Here is a 21433-nt window from a genome sequence, read left to right as displayed (position 1 = left end):
TGATTTTCATACATGTATGCAGCTTTTTTACTTTCCATTATAAAATGTAAGAAAAAAGGGATCAGAAATGGGTGATTAAAGTCTTCAGGCATTTAATGGTCAAGTTCAATTACCTTATAGATTTGGATTAAAATGAATACAAGTGTTAATATGGATTATGAAAGGATTAGACAAAAATAATGAATCCTAGATTTGGCGTAGAGACCTGTACACTTTGCAGTCATTGGAAATAAAAAGTTTACAGACTGCATGTATAGTCTGAGTGTTTCGTATAAAAATCATTGTCTAACATGTGCTGGGATTTTAAAGTTTTCATTTTTTACTTGGTGTAAATTGTGGTATTTAAAAATGGAAGGACCAATAATACGCCCAAACAATATTGTTTTCAATAATTCCGGGTTTGGCGATTCAAATAAAACAGGAATGTACAAAAAAAAGTCTGATAGCCCAACTGAAGACCAGCAACCGAAGCCCGCTAAAAGCCCGAGCAAGAGGCCAGAGGTGTGGGCTTCACCACCCAAGCCCCAGGGGAGCCCAGTTTGGGGTCAGGTCCTGCCAGCCCTCCAGGGTAGCTCCCCAGAGACCCCTACTGTAGGGAACTCGTCCCCCGTCGGCAAGATGGGAGCTGCCATGTTGGAGACGCCTCTGTCCTGGAAGAAGCGAGAGAGCCCAGCCGATAGCGGCATAGAAATGACACCCATCAGTATGTCACCGCTGAAGGTCAATCCAAAAGTGAGTTGTGTATTATGACCTGCGTCATGCAAAAATGGGTCTAAGGTCATTTTCAGCTTCAGGGTAGCTTCAGAGCGGCCTGTGCATCCGCACAATCTATTCATGAGCTACCCTGTCCGTTTATGTGACCACAAAATCTTGCTTGAGTTTTTAGCAGACAGCATAGCTCCTGACCAGACTGTGTGGATGCCATAAGACCCATTTTCGCATAATGTGGGTCTTAAAGTATGATTAGTATATCTTAAAGGTTCATCATAAAGCTATTGTACCAGATTTAAGCAATGTTAAAAAGAAAAACTGCACTGATTCACACTAACACTTACGAAAAAGTCTTCTTACCAAGGGTACATTAAAGTACATATTCCAATCGTACAAAGTACCTTCAAACATAAACTTTAAACATAAAATAAGCATCCTTTTTTCATGAGATTTTTTGCCATTTTTACTTTTATCAAATGATTTGTTGTTGACAGGGACCTAAAATAGATAAGATATTCTCTTTTCAGCTCTCATATATCTTATTTCAATTTTTTAGGAACTTTTTTTTATGAAAATACTAGGGATGGCAAAATTATTCCAATATTCGAATATTCTATTAAATGGTCAGTATTTGAATAACATAATTAACGCTTTACGTAACCTACGACGGGCTTCTTGGTTTCTAACCGGCTAGGCAACGACATATGACATTATTCTCGTTTGGAAAAATACGACTTTGTGTTAGTATTGTGCTTGTTGATTTTGCAAAGAAAGTGCATCAATGGTTCAGCGAGAAAAATGACAAAAGTGTGTCGTTCTGTCATTAAAGTATGTTATAAAGCAAAATAAAATTATATGACATGATGTTTTTCCTTATATTTGTTCTTGAATATTTGGTGTACTTTGCATGCCTTATGATATGTTTTTTTATAAAAAATGTACACGCAATCGTTACTTTAACATTTCAAATAAAAATAAAATAATATAACATGATATTTTCTCTTCTATTTGTGCCCGATTTCAGTATCGGTCATAGTATTAGCCGACAGCGATACAATTATTTGATAGCAACGTTAACAAACAGAATCCTATTCAGCATACAGATATAACTTATAAAGCAATGGAAGTTAACACAGAACAAGTTTCACTCTTTTCTGATATATTTCGCTTCAATAGGCTTTATCAAAGTTTGTTTTTACAATTAAGCTACATTTTCTTTCTATTTCTCAACACAACAATTGTATATTCAATTGTATTTCTGTGTCAATTTATATTAAATATCCCAACTGGAAACGAAACTGAGTAAAAGAAGTTATATCCAGCCAGCCGTTTTATGCGAATATTCGAATATTCGATTGAATGGATTTGCGAATATTCAAATACCGATATAGGAATTCGATGCCATCCCTAGAATATACATCATATGGAGTGGACTGTATCTTCTCTTGTTCGTGAAGTGAGAAGGACATCAAATGTAGAATGGAAGATACTACAGATTTGCAATCCAATCCTTACCATGGGTTGTTTGACAACAAACTACATGTATAAAAGAAACATATTATTTCTTAAGCATGTCTTACACTAATAGAAGTTAAATTGTTTAATACTTCTTTAATGAAAACTTTTTATGCCCCCGGATCAAATGATTGGGGGTATATTGTTTTTGGCCTGTCTGTCTGTCTGTCATTGTATGTGTGTGTCTGTCCCAAAACTTTAAGGTTGGTCATAATGTTTGCACTATTGAAGATAGCAACTTGATATTTGGCATGCATGTGTACCTCATGGAGCTGCACATTTTGAGTGGTGAAAGGTCAAGGTCATCCTTCAAGGTCAAAGGTCTTATTTTTCTAAAATAGCTGCCGTGCGGCTTCAAAGCGCAGTAGAGGGCATTGTGTTTCACAAACACAGCTCTTGTTGATGCTGTAACTAAAGTAGTTATTCTAAAAAAATGTTGCGAATATTTAATTCGAAAGCCATTGATATAATAAAATAAACACATTGGTGTAATAAAATTGAGTTTTCTGTGTGGGATATAAATGTTTGTAGAAAGTCTTTGTACCAGTATATTGGTTTGTAGATGCCTTCATAAGAGTAATAAATAATTTTTTATAACAATAGTGGAACTAAATACAACCATCCTGTTACATTGTGATTATAAAAGTTCAAACTTTGCAATTAGATTACGTCACGGTGGTATAATTTGAAAAGGAGACATTTTACACCCTTTTAATGAAGTATACGCAGTAATCATAGAAGTTCCAATGGTGTGATTTGTTAATGTCATCGAGTATTATTCAAAAGCAGAAAATTAGAAATGTGTTTACGTGTGACTGCATTCAATTTTATCTTTGCAGATAGTAATGAACGTTCACTTCACTTTAGGCAATAATTGCTAGCAAAGTGATCTTAAGTCAAGTATACATTTTAAAGTACTGCGGGCTTTGTACAGAAACCAAATTAATATTGGTATTTATTTCTGGATTTTGTCTATTATAGTTATAATCTATACAAGTGTAAGCCTTTGGGCCATTAAATATACTTTTGTCTATTATATGGTCAGAATATGCAGAAAGTTATCTGTAAAATCACATAATATTATGTATTATGCACATGCATGCTTATAGCTTTATTTACCGGTAAACTGTAGATTTACATTTAAGATGTGACTAGTACAATTAGATTTCATGTGCAGTATTTTAACTTGAGAATCCCATATACATATCATAAGGCTAATTCCTTCAAAACTGTTTTTAGTTGGTCGCGTAGCGACCAGCTAATGTTGTTACTAAAAATTTCATGTCGGTTCGGCTTATCTACGGAGAGCCTATTACCTGCCACACACGCCGTATCCGCGCAAGAAAGAGTTTTATAATTTATGCAACAGGTCTGAGTTCTCCAACTATATTCATTCACAAATGGAAACATTATATGAATATCGTGTTAAATGTAATAGTTTTGAACGGAGCTTATATAGAAAAGAATCAATACACAATGATTTTATTATACGTGGCGCAGAAGAGATTGTTTATGAATGATTAAAATAGTCCACTTTCTGCTGCGTCTTTATGACGTAGTATTTTTGCTCAGCTCATTCATAATCTGAGGCTATTAATAGATGCGGCTGCCAATAAACAAGGGAGAGTCCAATAGTTGTTATTCGGAACTCTTAAAGTCTTGGTTTTTCCGATATTTGAGCACGTGCTGTAGGTACAAACAAAAGCCGACTAGCATATTGTAAAAGAGAGTGAATCAATAATTAATCTTATCGCTGAGTAGTAAACACTATTTTTTTCTGCTCAAACGTTCTTTATAGTTGATAAAAATACCATGATTTAATATGTTTTCTTTTGATGAACTAATCTTGATTGTGTTTAATTTGTAAGAATACTATGTAACAGGATATAATGCTGCACTTACATGTAAACAGCTTCGGTCACGTAACTATGTCATTGCATACACTGTGCGTAGGCCTGGGCATGCAGTTTTAATGGAAGTTTGTCAACGAAACTACCAAGACATTGACTCCATCGTTTATATATTATACTATTCAAATATATTTAAAATCATACAGACAAGTACATGTACCAAACAACAAAAACCTTACTATCCTCAGTCCATTCGTAGTACTAGAACTAATATATCGTTCCATATCAGTTGGATATTTATATGTTTATTTATATAGCTCTATTGTGATGCTTTTCTTTAATCTAATCTGAAAAGTAAAGAAAATTATTCGCTTAAGATTAGACAGCACATTACTAAGGAGCTTTACCATACATTACTTTTATTTGCTATATCTATAAAGCATGCCGAAAAAACAAGAACATGAATAATGTTTTTCAGAAGAAATATTGCATATGTCAAGCCGTTTGTATAGGTTCCTTCATTACCATACAGCTGACAAAGTCTGTTTTTCATGTCTTTTAAGGATGTTAGCTACTGGACCCATTCGTATAGGCGGCTGTACATCTGAACGGTGTATTTAGACTTTATTCCTGTATTAAACGTCTGACATACATGTATATCAGTGTTAGATTTGCTATGTGTAATTATTAATAATAATAGTGATAACAGCAAAAGACTTGAATTTTGACATTTCCTAAAAGAAACACTACTGTCGTTTAAATACTTATTATCCACTACTGAGTCGGAAGCAATTCGGATATCGACGTTACTGGACATTACTGTATTAATGACAATGTTTGTACCTCCAGCGCGCGCTCAGAAATCGGAAAAACCCACAGCGCGCGAGTTCCGAATTAAATATATTGCACGGCAATCTCCATGCAGAGTTGTCGTTCCTTGCTCTCACACACACACCTCAATGACGTAGTAGAGGTCATTCATAATCTGAGGCTATAAATAGATTCAGGAAAACGCTCAAAAGTATAAGCAGAGATGTAGATAACGTCTCTGGTATAAGGTTACGCTTGTTTATATTCTCAATTTATAAAACGTTGAACATAAGTTCAACAATAACTTCAGCGATACGATAGACACAACAAAAATGCTTCATAATCGCTCAAACCGAATATAACAAACAATTAATTATGATAAAAGTATGAATGGTCTGTTTCGTAACCATGTTCATGCTTCTACTGCGGGGATTTCTGGGAAACGATCTTTTGTTCTCAACAGATAGCGGTGATCTTTTGTATTTACGGGTGCTAGCAATGCATTAGTAGAAGGTCAGTAGAAGGTTAAGCTTGTTTATATTCACAGTTCTCAATTTATAAAACTTTGGACATGAGTTCACCAATTACTACAGGCATACTTTAGACAACCTCAAAAATGCTTTATCATCGCTAAAACCGAAAGCAACTTAATATAAGAAGAAATATCTTTTAAAAATGTAGTCGGCGTATACGCTGACTTTCAAATAAAGTTTGCAATTTACATTTCTAAATAAATAAATAACATGAAAACAAAAGTTTAACTATTGTGTGTTGTTTTTTTTCACTTATAAGTTGCATATTCAACGCATGAAATGTGTGTTAGCATTGTCAAACCACACATTAGCGTAAGTAGATAAAAAATATACTACGGGAGTGGACATCATATGTGTCCTCACGTGCCTTATTATGAGTATATGTCTTCACTATAGAAATATATTGTTTGTTAATATTTGATTAAAACGCAGTTTTCTTTCAACACATTTAAATCACAAGTTCATAGCCGCGTCATGCGAAAATGGGTCTTATGCGTTTCGGTCAGGGTTTGTTAAACCCAACATGTGCATCTGCGCAGTCAGGTCAGAGGCCATGCTGTTTGCTATAAAATCACTCAATATGTTATGGTCTCATTATGTATCTCCTGACAGACTGAGAGATGCGCAGGCTGAGTGGGCTATATATATGATGGGCGCATATGGAATAAGACCCATTTTCGCATGACGAGGGTCATTAAAAATCTCATTGTGAATTGTAAATGGCACATTTTAGCACATTGCTTTTTGATACAAAATGGAATTAAAAATGGCAAACAGCCTATCCAGACGTTCAGGAACGATTTCCAGACGTGCTGACCAAATACCGCAAACATTGTGGTTGGATAATTAAACGATTTCCTCTTATCGTGACACTATACTATTTCGGTAATGATTGTTTTCTCTTCTTGAAAGCAAAACTGAAATTCTGCAAGATGGATTTTAACACGTAATTGTAACTGGGCCACAATTTGTGTCGTTTGAACATACAGAGAGTACCGGTAGTACGGAATTCCTTACACTGAACAGTTCTACATCCTTTGCACTGAGCACAGACACAGTGATGTAGCCCAAGTTCAGAGGTTGTATCTCGAATCAGCCTATGAAATATTCGAAAATATTCATGCGTGTCTGTTGGCGTTATGTAAAAGTCATTAAGATGAAAAGCTGAGTAAAACAGCTACGCAGAAAAAGCGCATTAGTGCTCTATACCTATGTTTAGGTCAGAGTTGTTGACACCGTGTGAACTGCTCGGGTAACAAGTAATGCATAAACAACAATGTACGGGTCAACATGAGGGCTGTCTTTATGACTACCTAATTCGTGAGTAAAAAGTATTGCTTGCAGATTTATTTATTATTTATTTTCATCAATTATCTTATTGTTTATTTTGAATGTGAATATGGTGTCAAAAATCAAAAGTTTTGTACAGGGAATTTTCATCATGAAATTATATTATTAGTGAGATAGGTATGCGATATTCCAACAATATTCATTAAATATGATGGTGATTGCGAATTGTCTTTATATTCAGTTCTCATTACCATTTTCATCATACTTTCTATGCTTTCAGAAGGTCCACAAAGAGCCATGTTGTTGTTATTTTGTCTAAGTTATCTCTATGAAATAAATAGGATGACAAAAAGTGCACACAAAGCTCGACCCGTGCGTTATGACACACTCTTTATAAATTTGAATGGCGTGTGTTCATTTCAAACTTGCGATTAATTTTGAAAAATGAAATGTGTCTTAAATTATGCAATAGCGAACAACTTCAGTGCCTTCAGCGCTTTGATTCTTCTTTACCACAAACAATCATATCATTGGATTTACCCTACAGAAAACATTGCACACTCTAACTACAGGGTGGCTCAATATGGCTTTCCTCGTAGCACATAGGCTTGGCCAAAAAATGTTTGTTTCTGGGATGTATGATAAAAAGAATTGATTGGTCAATAGAGATTTTTATTTATTTATTTTTTGGTTACAAAGTAAATGGTCGAATGAAATATTCATGGCCCTTACTTATCTAAGTTCTTACGACAAATTAAAGTTACCACCTGGCCATGATAGCTATAAAAAGAAAGAAGTATCAAAAAAGGAGATATCTTTCTACTACTAACAGTTAAATATCAATAAAAACTATGAAAAGGCTGACAAAAAGCAGAGGTTTAAAAGGTAATGTGTGGCCACATGGAGCATGATAAATATCATCATTATGGTCAAATGATTCAAACAGCCAATTGGATTTAATCCATTTATGCCTAGCGTCTAGAAAAAAGGTCTTGGCAAACAGCGTAGACCCAGATGAGACGCTGCATGATGTGGCGTCTCATCAGGGTCTGCGCTGTTTGCTTTAAGGAATTTCTGTAAGAAATATTCTAAATATAGAAATAAATATACTAGACATCCCTAATTTTGAAAATAAATTGATCCAATTTAGAAAGATGTGAGAGTCCACTATAGGCATAAATGGGTTAATTAAATGCTTTTCAATTATTTCTCAAAGCTCATCTAACCATGTAAAATTATGTTATGGTATGGGTGTATCCACTTCTCAATTACTGAGCGGAACAAATTATAGTATAAGAGTAGATAAAGAGGTAATTTGACATTGAAAAGTGGCTGCTTTCAAAATGCTTGTTGGTGAGGTAACAGAGCAAATGTTTTGCTGCAAGATAATTGGGCCTTCTGTATTGTTAAATTTTTTATGAAAATGATTGAGCAATTCAAAACAAGTGTTAGTCTGCTAACACATATCATTTTATGTCGTGTTTGCACCATACAAAATGCTTCCGTTGATTTTTCAAGAGTTCTTGACATAACTTAATGACTGTCATATGTTTTCTAAAATCTGGCATCAGCATTTTCAGACAATTTTTGTTTTCACTATCTTTTTTCTGAACAAGTTATCTTAATATTTTACAGTGGAATTACATAAAAATTGGCAATTACAATATGAATATATCTTTTGACCTTTGTCAGATTTTATCATTTCTCAATTTCAAAAATTTAAAATTCATGACCAATTAATGCTTAATTTAATATGGCATTTAAAGAGAGTATATACACAATGTACGCTTAACTAGACTTCTTAAAAAAATCCACTACAACACACATGATAATGACAAAATTTTCATGCTTCCTGATATTTTTTTTAATGTTTAAAGATGTTTATTTTAAATAATAACATAATATGATCAATTTGTCATGTAAGTTAAAATTATTATTAAATTCCAGTTTTTTTACCATTATACTTCTTAATATATTATTTAAAACAAATAGATTTGTGTGATCAATATGTTCCTAAAACTAACAACATGTCAAAGTTACCATGGAAATGAAAAAAATTCTGAACTTAACTAATCATAGCTTTTCGTGCCAACTGCTAAGCTGTATTATGCTTTTGTACCAGTATTCAAAAATTGCATCATGATTTTCATTTTTGTTTACAAACAGTCCCCTTAGCTTGAAAAGCACTCATTTTAAAGATATTGACCTTATTTAAGTATTGGCTTAAAGCGGATGATATACCAAACACACACGCACTTATATAGCCAACATTATTTACTTATTGGAAAAAAAGTATTCCGTAAATAGAAATATTTTTTAGGGTAGGTTGTTAAACCTGAAACAGGGATATGTTTACCTTAAAAATTGTAAACACCTTATCATATTAAGAAGTGTATTGATTTCAATATTCCAATCTTGGTGATCAGGAAACACTGGCCTATTGAGCTTTGATCGATTATCAGCCATTATCAGCCACGGTAGATCATCCTTACATCAACTAATATTAACGTAATCCAGGACTGCTTTTAAAATGCCTATACAAGTCCCCAGAAGGGAATCTATACTTCTGGATTATCTGACAACATCTATAAAGAGAATGTTTATCAACCTGTCCTTAAAGTGGTTTATGTATTAATCTTTAAAGGTTATCTCAGCTGGGGATAAATTTCATTAACTTCAATGCTTACATTTTTTTACAGTGAACCTTTCATAGCTTTTAAGACTCTGTACTGTATGTAAGGTCAGTCATGGAAGAAACAAGTATGGTACATTATTGTCAGTTAAAAATCGTGAGCATAATTTCTGTCACATTTCCCTTTATTTTTTTCAATTGTTTTGTTGAAATATCTTTATGTAACAAGTTTTTTGTCTACTTATCGTAATAACTGCAGGATCTGTTGCATTTTTGTGAACATGTGCTTAACTTTAAATGTGTGCCTTGCCATGAACATTTTCCTTCACATGAAATAGATCATTCATGTGTCCTCATACAATCTCATGTATGTACGTGCATTTCATAGTATTTCCAAATTTCCTGAAATTTATCGTTCTAATAAACTTGGGATGACCTATGAACATGTAATATGAATATATTGTATTCCCATGAATTTGTGAATACACATGAACATGTCCATATCAAATAACATGTGTACTCTTGAGATTCTGTCCCTTCTCATTACAATCCCAAATGATCTCCCTTTTCCATTAAATATCAGTCTGTCTTCATATGAACACTTATTTTTATGCCCCCGGCCGGGTGGCGTATAGCAGTTAAACTGTCCGTCTGTCAATCTGTCTGTAAACTTTAATATTGGCCATAACTTTTGCAATATTGAAGATAGCAACTTGATATTTGGCATGCATGTGTATCTCATGAAGCTGCACATTTTGCGAGGTGAAAGGTCAAGGTCATCCTTCAAGGTCAAAGGTTAAAAAACAAATCCAAGGGAAGTGATAAGCTTTAAAGGGAGATAATTTCTATTTATCATTTGGCAGGTACTGATCATTTTTACAAGGGAAGTACTATTTTTATTATATCCCTTTAAAAAAAATCTGAATCTACCAAATGATAAAAAATAAATAAATCAAAGTGGCGCAGTAGGGGGCATAGTAGGGGGCATAGTGTTTCTGACAAACACATCTCTTGTTCATTTAAAAAAAATATAATTAAGGCTTTGTTCATTTCCCTGAACATCTTGATTTTTATGAACAACTACATACTAATTAACATGTTGATGTCTATGAACATTTACATTTCCATGAACAACTACATACTAATTACCATGTTGATGTCTATGAACATTTACATTTCCATGAACATCTACATACTTATTAACATCTATATGTCTATGAACATTTATGTTCCCATGAACAACTACATACTAATTAACATCTTTCATACACAAATAAACATCATTATTTGCATGATTTGACATTTCCATTAACCCGTCTATTGGCATGAACGTATGCATTCAGGTGAACTAAGGAAGCATTAAATGAACCTTAGTGCTCTTAAATGAACTTGTACAGCGCCAAGAACTACTACATTCACATTAATATGCACTTCCCATTAACTTGTGTAAACACATGAACTTGTGCATTTCCTAAATGACTGCATTCACATGAACTCATGAACTTATGCATTCCATAAACTTATGCATTCCCATGAACTTCTACATTCACATCAATGCCCGTGAACTTGTGCAAACACATAAACATGTGCATTTCCTGAATGGCTACATTCACATGAACTCATGAAGTTCTGCATTCCATGAACCAGTGCTTGTAAATGAACTTTTGCACTCCCATGAACTTCTACATTCAGATCAATCCTGTATTCCCATGACTTGTGCAAGCACATGAACTTGTGAATTTCATGATTGTGTACCCTCCCATGACTTCTGCATTCTGATTGCCTTGTATATTCTCATGATTTTGTGTAGAATGCAATATACAATTGAAATTCCATTAACTTAAGAAGTCCCATCCTCTGCCTTCCCCAGAAAGTGGGTATTCTGATTATTTCTTTGTGTGCAAATTTCTGGTTTACTATTATTACGTGTTTTAATTAATATTTTGATGAATAGCACTTTTAATATTAAACATGTTTATACTCATAAAAATCAACATCAACATCATGTATGCCTTTGTGCAAAGACTTCTTTTGTATCAATTCTGTTATGCAAATTGTCGCCTAAAGAGTCTACTAAAGTGTGACAGATGAGTGATTTTATAGGCTTTCCAAATACTTCCACAATTGAAGACATGGCCATTGTAGACATTATGAAGAGATTAACATTACTAATTCAAGTATATTGTTGTTATTACTTTATTGGATTTAACTTTTCGCCAATATGTGTCCTTTTTAGCTAATGTTAGATCATGTTTTAAAATCACTTTTCACACTTTTAATGCTAGGCAAAATCATGGCACTAGACTAATCTATCAGCACTTTAAATTGTTTGGTGTGTGGAAAGCTTTGGTTATTAAATTTATTGCCATGTCTTACTGTAATTTATACAAATGTTTATGTTGACCTGTAATTTTATGGTGTAAGGAATCTTTCAGTGAACAAAATTTATACCCAATAATGGAAAAGTGTATGCATTCAATTGATTATTGAATCCACAGCATACAGTTTGAATGAAATGCAATTATGAGTATAAATCTGTTTTCAACAGTTTGGAATCATTCAGTGAAACCTTAATACATGGAACAAAATGGATGTTTTGGAATGTGAGTAAATGATGTAAAAAGAATGTAGTGTGAACATTGCCAGATCATTAATTTTCTAAACTATGTTTGAATAACTTGACTTAAAAAATTGAAGCCAATTGTTTTTCCAGTTTACTAGGTTTAACTTAATTAGCATGGATATTTGTTTAAAAACAAAATGAGAACTGGATAAATGTTCTACTCTTATAATCTTGGCAGTTAAAATCACTGCTATGTTGAAAAGCTACCAGACATGCTACCAGACATGGATATTAATGAAAGAGAAAGAGAGGACAGAGCCTATAAACATCTCACATTTAGCAGAGTAAGTGTTGCGTTTCAATTCTTTTGCTGGTGCGAGCCTATAATTACCTAAGTTTCTTCTGAGTAAATGTGAGTCTTGCTATCTTTAACACTTCTGGATTGGGCCTATGAACGCTTATGATAATAAGTATTTTGTACTATAAGTGTATTCCACTATTGGGGTAGGCCCTTATAAACCTTACACTGCTAAGAGTAGGAGTCTTCTTATCTATTCCACTGCTGAGATTGGCCTATAAGAGTAAGTGTCTTCTTATCTATTCCACTGCTGAGATTGGCCTATAAGAGTAAGTGTCTTCTTATCTATTCCACTGCTGAGATTGGCCTATAAGAGTAAGTGTCTTCTTATCTATTCCACTGCTGAGTTGGGCCTATAAGAGTAAGTGTCTTCTTATCTATTCCACTGCTGAGATGGGCCTATAAGAGTAAGTGTCTTCTTATCTATTCCACTGCTGAGATTGGCCTATAAGAGTAAGTGTCTTCTTATCTATTCCACTGCTGAGATTGGCCTATAAGAGTAAGTGTCTTCTTATCTATTCCACTGCTGAGATGGGCCTATAAGAGTAAGTGTCTTCTTATCTATTCTACTGCTGAGTTGGGCCTCTACGAGTAAGTGTCTTCTTATCTATTCCACTGCTGAGTTGGGCCTCTAAGAGTAAGTGTCTTCCTATCTATTCCACTGCTGAGATGGGCCTATAAGAGTGTCTTCTTATCTATTCCACTGCTGAGTTGGGCCTCTAAGAGTAAGTGTCTTCTTATCTATTCCACTGCTGAGATGGGCCTATAAGAGGAAGTTTCTTGTTATCTATTCCACTGCTGAAATGGGCATATAAACACCTTACACTGTTAAGAGTTAGTGTTATCTTATCTATTCCACTGCTGAGATGGGCCCCTAAGAGTAAGTGTCTTGTTATCTATTCCACTGCTGAAATGGTCCTCTAAGAGGAAGTGTCTTGTAATCTATTCCACTGCTGAGATAGGCTCTAAGAGTAAGTGTCTTGTAATCTATTCCACTGCTGAGATGGGCCTCTAAGAGTAAGTGTCTTTTTATTTTATTCCAATGCTGAAATGGGCCTTTAAGAGTGAGTGTCTTGTAATCCATTCCACTGCTGAGATGGGCCTCTAAGAGTAAGTGTCTTGTTATCTATTCCACTGCTGAGATGGGCCTCTAAGAGTAAGTGTCTTGTAATCTATTCCACTGCTGAAATGGGCCTCTAAGAGTAAGTGTCTTGTAATCTATTCCACTGCTGAAATGGGCCTCTAAGAGTAAGTGTCTTGTTATCTATCCCACTGCGTAAATGGGCCTCTAAGTGTCAGTGTCTTGTAATCTTTTCCACTGCTGAGGTGGGCCTCTTAGAGTAAGTGTTTTGTTATCTATTCCACTGCTAAAATGGGCATATAAACACCTTACACTGTTAAGAGTATGTGTCTTCTTATCTTTTCAACTGCTGAGATGGGCCTCTAAGAGTAAGTGTATTCTTATCTATTCCACTGCTGAAATTGGCCTCTAAGAGTAAGTGTCTTGTAATCTATTCCACTGCTTAGATGGGCCTCTTAGAGTAAGTGTATTGTTATCTATTCCACTTCTGAAATGGGAATAAATGGGAACCTTAAACTGTTAAGAGTAAGTGTCCTCTTATATATTCAACTGCTGAGATGGGCCCTTCATGAGTAAGTGTCTTGTTATCTATTCCACGCTGAAATGGGCATATCAACATCTGACACTGCTAAGAGTAAGTGTATTCTTATCTATTCTACTACTGAGATGGGCATTAAAACACCTCACACTGTTAAGTGTCTTGTTATCTATTCCACTGCTGAGATGGGCCTCTAAGAGTAAGTGTTGTGTTATCTTTTCCACTGCTGAAGTGGGCCTCTAAGAGGAAGTGTTTTGTTATCTTTTCCACTTCTGAGATGGGCCTTCACAAGACCTCACATTTGTCTGAATATGCTGTTATCGGTTCCAGTGTTGAGATGGGCTTTAGAACATTTTACAATTCTCATAGTTATAATGGCTTGTTATCTATTTCACTGAAAAGGATTGGACTTGTTTTTACTCCATTGCTTGTAATATATGGTCTTTTAAATGGTTTTATTAACACTTATTACTCTCTCCCTCTCTATTCCCAATCAAATGCAGAGGGTTAACACTTAAATTTTATCATAGCAAAGTTGTTTCTGTTCTCCTGTGAGTTCGACACAGTGATCCTGTGGTAAATAAGCAATAGAAAAGTGAAAGGTTCCATTCAGATTGTGTTTTTGTAATAATTAAATTCATAATAAGCTACAGACCTTTACCTGGCTATGTACAGGTCCGTTAAATTGACCCATTCACAAAGAGTTGTCTAATGATTATTATGTGTAATAATATTTCAATAATATCTATAAAAAAAAGTACATAACTATAATTTATATGAATTTTGTTGTTGTTCTTATTTGAATTATTATACAGATTTTTATTAAATTAATTCTTCCCAAATCAGTGACTTTTCATATGGAAAATTGCCAATATTGAAATAGCATTTTTTTCTGAAAGGGCCAAGAAAAGGACTGAGCTAGAAGGTAATCAGTGTAACATTCTTTTTTTCTGAGTTAAATAAATCTGCCTAAGGTAGATAATGTATACACTTTAGGATTTAAGTTATTTTGAATGTTAGCAGTGTATTAGCTATTAAGCCCTCATATCTTGTACTGAATGATTTTCTATCAAGTAATTTGTAATAGTTTTAAATATCAGTCAATAAAAACTAATTTATTATAATAGATTACACACATTGCATGAGGCAGATAAAAGAAATGCCTCACAATGCTTTCATCTCCCTAGTAATATATTGTCAACATGCATAATTCATTTTGTGATTTTGTTGCACCAGTATGATTTATTTCCGATTTTATTACTTAACCAAATCAATTTAAATGTTATGTACCACAATTGTTTTAAATAAATTGTTTATGAAAGACAGGTATTTGGCATAAAAATATTGATATACAATATACGTCTGAGCCTTGTTTATTGAATTTTAAGGCTCTGAACAAGTGTTTATTGGCAAACCAAATGTTGATAATTTGAATGGAGCATTTATTCATTTTAAACACCTTGTATTATCGCAGTTAGTTGTGTTATTCAGCGTTTGAATTGCTCAGCCTGAGTCTGCAGAACTTTTGAAACATGATACATGGACAATTAAAATCCTATCAAAGTGGGCATTGTACCTAGTCTGACTACAGATAAGTTTATATAATATAACAGTTGATATGGACTCATGGTTACTTAATAGGCATTATTCGCCGGATTCTAAACGTTCATTAAAAGGCCTATTTAAAATAATCGCTGTCATACTTAAATTGAAATCACACATTTGCTACACCCAGTCATGCGACATTCGGCATTTAAAAGTTTTATTGCTTTGTTAAGTGGAGCTTCAAATATTTATCATAGAGTGGAAATATGAAAATTGAAAATTGTTCAGATTGAAATTATCATTCATGATAAACCTGAATAAACTTATACAGCTGGCAGGGTTATGATTGGATTCAGTGATGGCTTATATCTTGTTTATCTGGCATTGTATCTTAAAGTCTTCTTCAAGCCAGTTAAGCAGACCATAAGTTAGCATATTTCATTTGAATATAAAATGTTGGAGTTTTTAGCTATTGTCTGTTAAGAGAAGCTAATCAGTTTATCTGAATGTGTGAACATGTCAATGAAATTCTTGTGATTTAATTAAATACAAAACATGGAATAGAAAATCAATTCGTCTTTGAATACTAAATTATTAACATTTATAAAATAGTTTTATCACTCTCAAAGTGTTCCAATTCTACACTATTTCTTTCATTTAAATTGTACATACCATGTGTGAAGGATTTTTAATTTGTGGCATTTTCATAAACTATAAATAGGACAGTATAAACAAATTAACACAATTTATCTACGTCAAGGGTCACCTAAAGCTATAAAACAGAGGAAAAGTTCTTATTTTACCTACAACTTACATTAAAAAATATAAAGAATACCCTGTTTTTCAAGAAGAACAAAAAAAAGCTGTTTGTTGAACCAGTAGAATGTTCAACAAAGTCACACAAGTTTGACACAAAGTGACAATGGAATAGTGGATTGTAACCTGTGGGTGTCAGTCCGTGAGTGAAAGGTCATAGTGAGGGCCCATGGTAACCATGGCTACCGTAGATGACAGCCAGTATCCGCGGGTGTTCTCCCCGCACACGAAGGGGCCCATCACCCAGTTTGTGTTGGAGGGGAAACAGCTGCCAAAGTCTCCCGAGGTGCCCCCTGATTTGATGGACCCTGTGAGTGTCCCCCAGACTCTTTCTTTCTCTCTTAATTTCTTTCTTTCTTCACGGTGCCTATACCACGTGACTTTTTCGGATCTGTGTTGGGAGAATAAAGCGCGACCCAGTTAACATTTTTAAGGAACTCTTTTTAAATATTTCACCATTTTTAATGTGATAAAGTGGAGAGACCGCTCATTCGTAAGAGTTTTCTATAAGTATCACGATCTTTTTAAACAAATAAGTATTTTTTCAGTAAAGTGCAACCTTTATCCCATAAAAAATGGTGAAATATTTAAAAAGACATCATTAAAAATGTTAACTGGGCTGCGCTTTATTCTCCCAAGACAGATCTTAAAAAGTCACGTGGTATAGGCACCGTGTTGATGGATTTGGGATTTGCAATTAAAAATTTACTCCTGCTCTTCTATTATTTAAGGATTAAGTTAAGTTAAATCCAAAGTCACAAAATCACCATGTCCTAGTTTCAAAATCACATACAGAACTCATGTGCGCTTGGTAAAAAATATTTCAGTAAATATAATTATGTCCACAAGCAATGATTGGCTAACATTTCACGTTAATTTAAACATAATTGACAGAAGGGTACTGTGTTATTATTGTGCCTGCTTTTTTGTGTGATTTTCTTCCAGTAAATGGCATCTTATTTTACTCTTAGTGGAATCCAGCAGGCTGTAATTGGAAGCGGTCAAGAACATCATGACAATGGTGTTGGTCACTGTTCATGCTCATTTGGTCTCAGCGAAGTAATTTATATATGTTTGCAAACTTAATGTTGCAGGCTGGCTCATTTAATACTTTGGTTTATTATAAATTGTTATAAATTAAGTGGTAGACAAACACAACCTGTGAGTATATCACAGTCATGTGTGTGCCTTTATTAATTATTAAAGAATTAAAGCATGTTTTTATTTTATGCCCACCCTTCAAAGAAGACGGCATAGCAGTCTCAATCACTGTCTGTCAGTTGGTTTGTCCGTCTGTATGTCTGTCTGTCAGTCTGTCCATCGGTGTGAAGGTTCCTGTCTCGGACATACAATTGATGGACTTTGATATCACTTGCAATGAATGCCCAACGTTATTAGACAACGTGTCTTTTGTAATATTCGTCTCACTATCTCAAAGGTCAACTTTTCCATAAAATTCAAAATTCCTGTCTTGGCCATAGCTTTTCAATATATTTGTGGATTTTAAAATAACTTGTCATAAATGCAGTTGATTATAATATGACACATGTAACACTTTTCTCCTTGCCTCAAAGGTCAAGGTCACACTTAGGAATCAAAGGTAAAATATGGCCCTAAATCACCTTGTCTGGACTGTAACTTTGTCATTCTTCATGCAATATCGTACCACAAATTACTACCATAAGGTGACTGAATGTCCCGCAAATCACCAGTCTCATTTATTCAAAGGTGAAAGTTACACTTAGAGGTCTAAAAGTCAAGGTTGTTTGTGACACAAATTTTAAGACAAAAGTGAATGTTGACACATTTGTGACTTGACGACACATGTCTTATTCATTAAACCAGCTTCATTGAAGTGCTTTATTTCCCTCAATCGATAATATATTTTTGTGTTTTTGATGAGTATATGACGTCATTTACTCTACACATTGCACTTAATTGAAGTGATGTTCTGACACCACTGACTTTTAGTCATTTTATGCTCGTGATGAAATTTGTGACCTTATTTGTGGGGCTCATTGCACTAATCTTTTTTTTTTTTTTAAATCAAATTGACTTTGTACATTTAAGTGTTGTTGGAGACCTCACTGACTAATGAACTTGTGTGTTTTACTGATAGGAGTGATATCTTTAACTTAAGTTGATATTGACATATTTTAGTGATATTTGATTGTGACATGACCTTATTGCCTCCACATGGTTCTGGATACATTTAGTGGTAGCTATGTTCAGTGCATATATTTGTCTTACTCAGTACATCTTTCATGTTTGCCTGTCTTCCTGCAGATTCGTACCATGTACAACAACAGTCGACGGGAGGCTGATGAGACCACAGAGTTCAGCATCAACCCTGACCCAGTACCCTACCAGCCCTCCAACTTCATGTGAGTGCCTGCTCTAATGAAAGTTTGACTAACTACAGTAAAACTTTACATACTCAATCATAAAGAACTTCTACTACTGTAATAGCTTTTTACAGGATAGTATATTAATCCTCAATAACTCGAGGTAGTTCATAACTACCATACAGAATAGTCTATGGATTTGATTATGGATTATACTTTTTAAACTTCTGAATCTTGAAAACCCTAATCAAGTTTTAAACATTTTTGCCAGTCCATCTTACTAAATGAGTTAAAGAAGTTTTACTGTAGTATTGTAAATTTTCTGGTACCCCTTCAATTTTAGGAAAATGTAACATTTTGCAAAAATATTCATTACAACTTGTAAGCCATTTACATGCTACTGGTGGTAAAGTGTGTCATATTTCTTGACTAAATCCGAAATGTAAAACTGTTGCACCTGCTTAGCTTTTCCTTATTATCTCCGCCAAAGGCAGAGGGATATAGTTTTAGCGCTGTGTACCCTTTAAAAAACATTTAAGTGCTTAATCTATACTTTATAAGATTTCTATATAAAACTAAATGGATGTATAGATATTAATGAGAAGAAGTGCCAAGCCCAAGAACCATAACCCTACACTTGCTTAAACAAGAGTTTTATCCTACAGCTAAATGATTTTATAGAACATAATAGGACCCATACAGAAAAGATAAGGTTTATCCCACACCTCTGTTTATATTACTCGGAATCAACTATAAAGTATTCATTTTTAGTAAAATCATATCAGATTCAACAAAATAAACAATTTGATACGAAGATGTAATATATTTTAAACACAAAATGCAACACAAACAGCAAAAGACATTTTTTACAAATATTAGGCGCGCATACTCATGATGTTATTATTAATACGTCAAACGACAAAAGTCGTATTCTTTCCTGGTAAAACTGCAGATTTTTAGGGATTTTTTCATTATTTCTTTAAAATCGGGGACATACAGGTATCATGATGAACAGAAAAAACAGGTTACTTTTTTTTATACCCCCACAAGCGAAGTTTAGGGGGGTATATAGGAGTGAACTTGTCTGTCTGTCGGCCTGTTGGTCTGTCTGTCGGTCAGTATTTAATTATAAAGTGTCCTCTCTCTAATTCAAGTAGTTTTTATCCAATCTTCACCAAACTTGGTCAGAAGTTGTTTCTACATTATGTCTAGGCCACGTTCGAACATGGGCCTTGCGGGGTCAAAAACTAGGTCACGGGGTCACCTTGTGCGTTTTAAACATTCAGCATGTTGTCCGCTCTCTAATTCAAGTAGTTTTCATCTGATCTTCACCAAACTTGGTCAGAAGTTGTAACTAGATGATCTTATGGCCAAGTTCGAACATGGGCCTTGCCGGGTCAAAAACTAGGTCACGGGGTCACTTAGTGCGTTTTTTAACATTCAGCATGGTGTCCTGTCTCTTATTTAAGTAGTTTTCATCCGCTCTTCACCAAACTTGGTCAGAAGTTTTATCTAGATGATCTGAAGGCCAAGTTTGGACATGTGTCATGCCAGATCAAAACCTAGGTCACAGGGTCACTTAGTACGTTTTACACATTGAGCATGGTGTCCGCTCTCTATTTCAAGTAGTTTAAATCCGATCTTCACCACACTTGGTCAGAAGTTGTAACTAGATGATGTGTAGGTCAAGTTCGAACATGGGCCATGCCGGCTCAAAAACTAGGTCACGGGGTCACTTAGTGCGTTTTAAACATTGAGCATGGTGTCTGGTGTTTTTTGTGAAGACAACATGCAAAATATTCTGTGTCAATTCGGCATGTGGGGGTATTCATCACGTCTGTGACAAAGCTCTAGTTTTTAATTATTGTGTAGGATAAATAGCCTCGCCATTTAAACCTTTCTTCACTCGTGGATAAATTTAAGTACACAATTACACTAACATAGTTTCTCTATATAAGCTATTGTGGTTTTTATATGATGTAACTTTTCAAGGCCTTTTGACAGCTACTATTAAAGATTTCAACATGAAATTTCATGGGTGTATATCTATAAATGAGAAGAGCCATGCACAAGAACAATATACCTACATTTTCTTAAATCAGAGTGATTGCCCTTTATTGTTTTTGTATGATGTAACTTTTCAGGCCTATATCTCAGATATTTTTTTTGGCAGAGGATATCAATTCAAAGAATTTGCATGTCACGCACTATAGTTTGACAAACTATCCCAATAATGTCAAAAATGTTAAATGTTATTAGGGCAGAAAGATTTAGTCGTCTGGATAGCCTGGAGACCGGTATTCAGGGCTCGTAAGTATGCTGGCTGTTGTGGCATGTTTGGGGTATTCAGGGCTCATAAGTATGCTGACTGTTGTGGCATGTCTGGGGTATTCAGGGCTCGTAAGTATGTTGTGGCATATTTGGGTGTCATGGAGGAGTCCTTCTGCCAGGCTGCAAGTGCAAACCATCTTAAAATCTTTACTCATCTAAAAAATGAATTTTATATCAAATTTGCATCTTTTCTCAACATTGATCTTATCTAACAAATTTGATATCTTATTAAATATTTCAGTGGTAAATGGTTGCAAAGTATAATCTTCTAAAGTCATCATTATGATATCCGATTTAGTATTTTCGTAAGTATAAACACTGTGCTGTTATCATTTTACTATTGTTTGCTAGTATGATTTTTCAAATATTAAGATTATCAAGTCCCACAAATATTATGATTTAATATAAAAAAGCAAGTAAATAAGTTTAATTCAATAGTACATGGTACATCCTTGATAACTGCCTATGCCACTATTTAAGTTTGTTTAATTAAATGAGTTTTAATCAGTGAATTA

The 21433-nt window shown here is 34.3% G+C and overlaps 1 protein-coding gene across 11 annotated transcripts in view; it reads left to right on the top strand.

Moving 5' to 3' along the window:
• LOC127848680 (uncharacterized) overlaps positions 1 to 21433 on the top strand; it is a 70716-nt gene that overhangs the window by 174 nt on the left and 49109 nt on the right. For 8 of the 11 annotated variants that reach the window (XM_052381331.1, XM_052381322.1, XM_052381295.1 and 5 more), the window contains exons 1-2: positions 7 to 732; positions 18529 to 18626. In XM_052381331.1, coding sequence (XP_052237291.1) covers positions 250 to 732; positions 18529 to 18626 — 581 coding nt within the window. In that variant the 5' untranslated portion in view covers positions 7 to 249. Of the gene's footprint in view, positions 1 to 6; positions 733 to 12115; positions 12249 to 15782; positions 16553 to 18528; positions 18627 to 21433 lie in introns of those variants that run through there. The other 3 variants (XM_052381337.1, XM_052381336.1, XM_052381344.1) reach the window with 3 other exon arrangements.

Source organism: Dreissena polymorpha, chromosome 1, assembly GCF_020536995.1.
Source record: "Dreissena polymorpha isolate Duluth1 chromosome 1, UMN_Dpol_1.0, whole genome shotgun sequence".
NCBI lineage: Eukaryota > Metazoa > Mollusca > Bivalvia > Myida > Dreissenidae > Dreissena > Dreissena polymorpha.
The sequence above is the reverse complement of the archived record's forward strand: the minus strand, read 5'-3'. Positions and strand labels throughout refer to the sequence as shown.